At 41.4% G+C, this 8,227-nt stretch overlaps 1 protein-coding gene across 5 annotated transcripts in view; it reads right to left on the reverse strand.

The window, feature by feature from the left end:
- Positions 1-533: 533 nt before the first annotated feature.
- The window catches only part of LOC112162557 (MTSS I-BAR domain containing 1), a 54,795-nt gene continuing 47,101 nt past the window's right edge, over positions 534-8,227 (reverse strand). For 2 of the 5 annotated variants that reach the window (XM_036214169.1, XM_024298363.2), the window contains 9 exons: positions 6,986-7,143; positions 6,729-6,836; positions 6,213-6,310; positions 5,508-5,730; positions 3,879-3,953; positions 3,479-3,721; positions 3,079-3,243; positions 2,849-3,005; positions 534-1,853 (listed from right to left, as the gene is read on the reverse strand). In XM_036214169.1, the coding sequence (XP_036070062.1) occupies positions 1,213-1,853; positions 2,849-3,005; positions 3,079-3,243; positions 3,479-3,721; positions 3,879-3,953; positions 5,508-5,730; positions 6,213-6,310; positions 6,729-6,836; positions 6,986-7,143 (1,868 nt within the window). In that variant the 3' untranslated portion in view covers positions 534-1,212. The remainder of the gene's footprint in view (positions 1,854-2,848; positions 3,006-3,078; positions 3,244-3,478; positions 3,722-3,878; positions 3,954-5,507; positions 5,731-6,212; positions 6,311-6,728; positions 6,837-6,985; positions 7,144-8,227) is intronic. The other 3 variants (XM_024298367.2, XM_024298366.2, XM_024298368.2) reach the window with 3 other exon arrangements.

The raw sequence follows: 8,227 nt of genomic DNA on the forward strand, positions 1-8,227 counted from the left end.
CCGTTTCAATCTGGTGCACACCGGTTACTATCTTGGTCTGGTGCGCATCACTTACTATCTGGTGAGTGCCAATTACTACTTGGATCTGGTGCGATCCAAGTATGAATGGTTACTGCCAGTAACCATCTGGTGTGCACCAGTTCCTATCTGGATCTGGTGTGATCCAGTTACTATCTAGTGAAAGCCAATTAGTGTCTGGTGTGCACAGAAACTAATGTATATTTTTTGTTACCTCTTTGTTCCTGAAGGCTCCATATATTATTTTATATATATATATATATATATATATATATATATATATATATATATATATATATACACATATACATACATAAGCAAACAAGAATGAATTCTGATCCAATAATGTTTTCAACCATGACTGAGGAATATAACCAGTGGATCTAAAGGGTTTGTGAGTCTTAAAGTAAAACTGCAACAACATGCATATTAATGATTAGTGTCACAAACTGTCACAACGCAAAAAAATAAAAATCCTACCCTACATTTAACAAATACTAGTTTTTTTAAGTGCATTTCTCTCTCAAACACCTCTTGTTTATTCTTACAACAAAATAAAATATAAAGAAAAGTTCTTCTCAGCCAAAAAGGCATTTGGCACCTTAAGTGAAATAGTGGGCTAAAGACAAAGAAAAAGTACAAACCTGTCTAAATGTGCACTTACAAATCCTGTTTGATCTTTTCAAAATACAGTCTTCAGTCGTTATGTCGGAAAACTTTCGTTTTTATTTTCTTCTTCTCTGACATCTGACCTTCCATCTCTCCCTCAGTCCCAGAAGGATTTCTTGTTCTTTGTTCGGTGAAGATTTCGTCTCCTCCTGCAAACGTCCTCACGAGGAGCTTTAACTTAAAGGGTTTTCTTTACAAGTCCGTTCTCCAGCTGATTCAAAGTGGAACATTTTAGTCTTTAGGTACCTTAGTGCGCATTCAAACTGTGCAACAACAAAACCCAAACAGCTTTCCGTATTCTACAAGTAATAAACTCGATTCTTAACGTTTCTTATAGATTTATCTGTTTTGATCATTCAAATGATCGTATTTAGCCAGAGTCAAGATAGTCCCCTTCAAAACTTCTCTGCAACTTCCCGTTTTGGCACTGTCCGAGTTCTAGTTCCCGTTTTTGGCGGCGGTCATTTTGTGTCACGGTGTTCATCCTGGGACACTCAACGTTATCCGCCCCTCCCCCATGCGGCGTCAGTGAATGCTTGGTGCCGATCGGTCGTCGGTCGTCGTCTTTTTCAGCTTGACGCCTCGTCGAATCTTCACCAGATAGTCCTCCGCCTCTCCGTATTCCACCTCCTCCAGGAGCTCCGGGAGGCGCCTGCGCTCCCACTCGCACACCCGACTGCCTGGCTGCGGCGGGGGGGTGGGAGGGTCCGATCCCTCGTCAAGATGCTGGGCCAGCCAGGCGGCGGGCTTAGAGGAGAAATGGCCGCTGATGCCGGGGGACAAAGGGCTGGTGGGGGTTCGAGGTGTGTTTCCGTCCTCTGACGCGGCTCTGTTGGGGAAACCGGGGTGATCAGGCACGGTCGGGGTCTTCACCGGGATCATGGGGGGTTTGATGGGAATGGGGCCCAGACTGAGGCCCCCAGAAGGTCGCCGCAGGTTGGGTTTGGAGGACGGAGTCCGACGAATCGTGGCGACCCCGGGGGTGATTATAGAGGAGGGGTTGGCGGGAAGGCCGGCAGTGGAAGCAGGACGTTTGGACTGAAACATGCGGCGGTACGACTGGCTGACGTCAACCCCCCTCGGGATGGTGGAAGACTTGTCGAAGTCGGAGGTCGGATGCTGATGCTCGGCTTCCTGATCCGTGCCTACGGAATAGTACTCACAGTCTGGTGAGACAAAAAACCAAAAAGATTTAGAAGTTTTTTTTTCTTGGTCCACTGCCCAGACCAGTGTTCCCTTACTGTCAGGCTGTGGACCACAAAGAAGAAAAACACAACCTAAAGTTTTTTTCTGTTTTATTTACAATCCAATTCTGAAAAAAAGTTTTATTTTGGAAAACTACTGGAATCTCTCCACCACATCCGACTCATTCTTGTTATGTTAAGTCGCTCAATCCGTCTGCTACTTTCTTAAAATGGCTGCGCCTACAGCTATACTGAAACTACTGTATCTCGTTTTAATGGTTCCTACGTAAAATCTAGTCTAGAAATAAAGTCTTAACCGGCTGCAGATAATCTACACACGATGAAGATGAACTTTACCCTCAAAAATTAAACGACCAGGTATTTGATACGCCTTCAAGAATGCGCCAAACACGGATTCTTGAACACGCTTTTAGCATTTGGTGTTCACACATGTCTGTCACTACAAAGAGGTTTGGTGCGAAATGTTGAAGCGGTTCAAATGTCACTAGACTTCTTTCACATCTCTATTTCGATATAAAATACTGGATGTCATAATTCCAGTTGGGCGCAAACTGGAAAAAAAGTTGACACTTCCGTGATGAATAAGGACGCCATCCACGCGTCACTACCAAATCCAAGTCTCTGATTGGTCAAAGTTCAACTGGTTTACCTTCTAATAGGCGTTCACTGGCCGCACGTTTTGTTCATAGAGCCCAAAAACTGACCTGCATACTGCAGTAAATACACAATTACATAGACTTCAGTGGGAATGGCTGCTTGAAGGCACATTTCCAAGGCCGGTGTGAATGTGTCCCTGAAAATATCTGACGTTAAATCAGTTCGTGGCCTAAAAAAGGTTGGGTACCACTGTCCTACCCCTATGACATCACACGCATGGAAATACATGTTTTTAAAGAAATAAACACTGTTGCATTTCACACAACATTTCCTAGAGTTGGAGGTCTAAGTTTGAGTACCTTGTGACAGGCCGATGTCCTCGGAGCAGCAGGGTGTGTTGGTCTGACTGCTGTAGCCGCTGGAGCCCTGCAGCGAGTCCCTGCTGGACCCCTGGATGTCCAAATGAAGACCCCGGGCCAGCACCCGGGCCAGCTCCTCGTGGGCCTCCCGTTCGCCCTGTCCGCACACACACCCGTCACACTCACCGCCATCGACATTTTGACGACACAAAGACCAGCTCCCCTCTGACCTTTGGGGACGTCAGACTGGAGGTTCCCCCTCTGCTCCTCTGAAGCTCCTCCCCTGCTGTGGTGATGTCAGAACCGTGGTGGCTGCTGGGATCTGCAGTTCTATCCTTGCTGCGTCTCAGAGTGTTGACCATTGGCTGGTCATATGGGCCCGGTTTGGCCCAGTCCTACACAAGAAGGGATCATCCAGAAGCAAAAAAAGTTAACATTTAGAACCGTAAAAGTGACTTTACATCTAAAAAGTTGTGTTTTTGAGGCAAAACTTCAACTTTATTACGTGTTTACTAACATTAGGCTTTAACAAAACCAAAATAATAATTAAAAAAAGCTACAAATGACAAGTGAAGATGAAACACGGATATAATGAAGGGAAGAGAGTATCAGGGATCATGTGGGCCAAACCTTCCAGGACGGGACTCTGGATGACGGGATCATTCCGACCCCTGAGGGGCTAAGAGGTGGGAACTCCCCTGTCCGAGGCCAAGGCCAGGTGGGAGAAACGGACGAATAGGAGGGCGAGGAGATGGGGGAGGTGTGGGTGGAGGAGGAGTAGGTGAAGTATGGAGGGTGGAGGTGGGCGTCCTGAGCTTGCGGCAGCGCTTCATGCTGATGGAGGGCAGCGTGACGGTCAAAGCCGTTTGGCAACTGAGGATGAGCGGATGAAGAGGCAGAAAAATCAACATGTAAGGTGATGATTTATAACGACTAAAAAAATTATCTAAAAATGTGAATTTTTAGGCGTTTTCTGTGCAAATTTGGTTTGATAACTGATGAAAACCCAACATGTGACGTGTTTGTTCACCTGTTGCTCCCCCGAGCTGGGGTTAGGGTGTGAAGGGGACGAAGAAGAGGAAGAGGAAGGCTCCTCATTGACGGACTGAGACGACAAAGCAGAGACACACAACTGCACCACGGAGCACAAACGCACACAGATACTGCGGTTAGCAGGACGCACAGACAAAAAGCAACACATATTCCGGAGAGCCGGTGATGACAAAGCAGAAGAAACGTCAAAGGAAGACAAACGCAGAGAGTTGCTGAATGAAAGGTGGAGTCGGTGATGATGAAAGCAGAGGGTCATAAACACAAACTGAATGTTAGGGGTGTGTCCTGGCAAGAGGCTACAATATGATACGTATCGCAATATAAGACTTTTCCAGAACAATTTTTTGCTATTTTTTTAAGCTGAAGCAACAAAAAACCAGAATCCACGTTTTTTTTTTACTGGCGGCAGCGTGAAAATATCACAAAATGAAATATCGCCATTTTTTGCACATTTACTTTATACATTTTCAAACTTCAATTAACTTTTTTTAAAGTAAAACTTAAGTTTCAAAATTATTTTTTTGAAATATTTATGAATATTCTGAAACATCTTTTCCTCACAACACAAAATTAATATGACTACTATTTAAAATATTTTTTTTACTATTTAGTGCAAATCACAGTAGGCTTTTTAATACAGGGGCTTTCAAATTAAGTTTTTGGTTTAATTGAACTTCAATTATAATCTAGATTAAAAAATGAATTAAAAAATCATAGTTTAAAAAGTTATTGAACACTTCTTTTTAAAAAAAGCTCTTAATTTGTGTTCAGCAAATAATTCAAATTGTTATTATAAATGCAAATGATGAACAATGTCATAATTCATTTCAAAACTATCTTTATCATTTATGATAAAGTCATCCGATGTCTATTCATGTTATTTTATTTATTCTCTAATAAAATTCTCTTAAAGACCCACTTTGATCATTTTTAAATCTATTTTCAAATCGTTCCCTGTGACCTTTTAATCATGACGGACATTTTTAGTTTTCTTTAACATAGTTTCTGCAGAGCAGCAGGAGGTCATTAGAAATTTGCCTTGCAGAGTGGAGCAGGTCACAAATACGCCCTTTTTTAATCAGTATTTTTTAATCTGATCCTAATTCATAACACTTTGAATACAGAAATACTCCGAATGCAAATTTTCTTTATATATATGTCCTCCAAAATGCTGGAATAGCATTTTTAAAACACCCTTTTTAGCTTAAAATGTTTAAAAACTACTAGACATCGTGTCTTTTTTCTATTTTGAAAGATTCTCCGTTTTAGGATCATGTAATCAGCTGAGATGACAAGTTGGATAGTTGTCTTTTTAAGCCCGCTGCCATACAAGATTGAGCTTCTAACCAACAAAAACAAAACAGCTAAAAATTCACTGTTTCCAGTATTGTTAGAAGGGAACCGGCCAAAATGCAGCAGCTGTGATTCTCTTTACTCTGCCCATAAACCAGAGCTCAAAAACCTCCATGCAGCCAAAGTGACTCAGCAACAGATGAGCCGTTACTCCATGCCGTCTCCTAGCAACCTTGCAGCATCTAGCGACCTTTGAAACAGGCTTGAAAACAAGATGTGGAAATGTGCTTCACACTCAGCAAAGTGTTTTAACCTGGAGGGTGTCTGGCGGCATGGGTGAGGGCGACTTGGACTGGAAGGCGTCCTGAGAGATGAAGCCGGAGTCGTGGGAGGAGACGGAGGAGAGGCGGGCGGGCGTCTGCTGGGGCAGCACCGAGGAGGACGAGGAGGAGGCGCGGTAGCGGAAGTGGGAGGTGGGGGAGTGGCAGTGGGAGCCGCTGGAGCGCGAGTCGCTGCTGTTCACGCTGTTCAGACTGCTGTGGGAGGAAAAGATGTGAGTTAAAGTGAAGCCCAGCCCACTTCTAAGGCTCCTCCCCCAATGTTCTCATCTTTTAACACAGTAAAATGTTCAACTTTTAAACAACTACTTTTGTAGTTGGATCCCCACAGTGAGGAAAACATGCAGTTCTCAATGTCAACCACAAGGTGGCAGTACAAGAAAGAATCTAGGTCAAGTTTTTCTGCAGGAAACAATCAGACCAAAAGGGTCAAAAATACCCTTAAAAATCGACGGTAAAATAAAAAAAATAAACGGAACAACAATTTTCTGATGAACTGTCAAATATATAAACTATTAAAATTATGAAAATATGTCAAAATAAATGTAGAATCTCTCCCAACTTGTAATAAATATAAGAATAAAAAAATATATAAACTGTAAAGGTAATATTCGACACAAAACAATTAAAATTTACAGTAAAGCAATTGCATACATAACATCAAAGTTTTGAAATCAAACCTGCACATGCTGGACTTCCTGGATACGGTGGTGCTCGGTGACGAGGGCGGGGTTTGGTAGGACCAGGTGCACTCCGAGCCCTTCATGTCTACAATCACCTGGAGAGGAAGACAGAAGGCAGATGAGATCATTTGTTTGTTTATATTCAGGATGTTTGCAGTTAACATCTTTTTTTTAAGGTGTGACTAAAATTGTATGTTATTCCCTAAAATTAGCATCTACTTGCAGACAGAAATATTTCAAATTGAACATGTTTGTGTCAAATAAAAAATCAGAATTTGCTCTTTTTTTAAAAACACCTTTAAAATATTGTTTAAAATGCAACTCTTTTGCCAATTTATAATCATATTGGTAATTTTGATAAAAGTCAATGTAATGAAAACCTGTTTTTTACTCTATTAGTATTGTAGTTGAGTTACTAAGAGCCTTTTGGGCTGTAAATAGTATCAACTCTGAACTGGAAAAGCTAAAATACACAAATGTTTTGAACGATCAGAAGATCCTCAGACTCTGTACCTGTTCGCTGGAGGGGGGCAGCTTGTGTGGGTCCATGGTGAGCGTCTTCAGGTCATCCGTCAGAGTCTGGAGGTGTGTGATCTCCCCGAGCATGGACATCTCCTCATCCTGATTTTAATGTTTCAGTGCACAAGTCAGAGGAGTTTTTACTTACAAACGAATTTTTTTGCATTCAGAAAATTCAAAAACAGTTGAAAACTTCAAACTTGAAGCCACCATTGACTAAAACTGTGTGAAGGTGAGGATGCGGAACTGACCACGACGGGCCGCAGCATGGACACGAAGCAGCAGAAGCGGCTCCTCTCCTCCACCAGCGCCTTCCTCACGGCCTGCTTCTCCGTCTCCTCCAGCAGCAGGTACCGGTCGCTGACGTCCTGCATGGCGCTGTCCAGCTGGGGCTGCAGGTCTCCACGGCCTGACAAACAAACAAACAAACAAACAAACAAACAAACAAACAAACATCTTCATCAAGATGGTCTTTTTTTGATGAGGAAAAGAACCAGCAACCAATTTACATTTTTACTTAAATTACCTGATTATTAACTAAATAATTAAAATAAATCTATGAAAGTAATTTATCTACTTTATTGCATCAATTCAAATTGAGCAAATTGACAAACAGGAAGAGAAAGCAAATAAAAGATGGACACTTAAGGCAAACTGGAGATAAATAAAAAGCAGGTAAAAACAATGAATAAATAAAACAAAAAGTGTCCAACATTGATCAAAAGTCAAGATCCCTTTTATGGAAAATAAGGCCTGCTTCCTATCAAATATTACATTAAAACATTATAAATTGTTTCGTAGTATTACTCAGAAAAAGCCATAGACGCATCACTTTGTATTCATTTTCATTGAGTAGATTTCTTGGTCTAGTATCTGTTGAAACTCGATTTTCAGGAAAAAGTGACGACGTCACAGCGGGTGAAACCATTAAAAAAAAATCTCTTATGAGGCACAAAAAATGTCAAAATCAAGTAACAAAACCAAAACACACATGTCAGAGATATCAAAGGGAAATTTTTAAATTATTATGGGATGGCCACATGACCTACGGCTTGTGGCAAAGTGTGAAATTTCTAAATTTTCACATTTTTGGACAAAAAAAACCTTTGTTTGAACAGTCTGCCCCCAGTTTTACACACATACCAGGTTAAGTCTACAACCACAACCAAAGTTTTATTGAAGAGGTCGCTATCTTGAATTTAAGAAAATAAAACACCTTTAGTACCTTCTACAAATTTAGGGGGAGTATATCTGTTGTTTCCTAACTTCTCTTTTGGAAAATATCAGTTTTAGAAATTGCTGATTTCTTTAAAGTTTGAAAAAGTGGGGTTTACGTGTTGCTTGCACATTTTTAATCTGAATATTGTGAAAATGTAATAAATGAATCCCTGGATCAAGCTGAACGAAACAAAATTACTCAAGATATGAAAAAATGAGGAATGTGGGCGGGGTTAACAATAAACCTCCGTTGCTAAGGAAATCCAAAAAATTAC

Source organism: Oryzias melastigma, linkage group LG11 (genome assembly GCF_002922805.2).
Source record: "Oryzias melastigma strain HK-1 linkage group LG11, ASM292280v2, whole genome shotgun sequence".
Taxonomy (NCBI): Eukaryota; Metazoa; Chordata; class Actinopteri; order Beloniformes; family Adrianichthyidae; genus Oryzias; species Oryzias melastigma.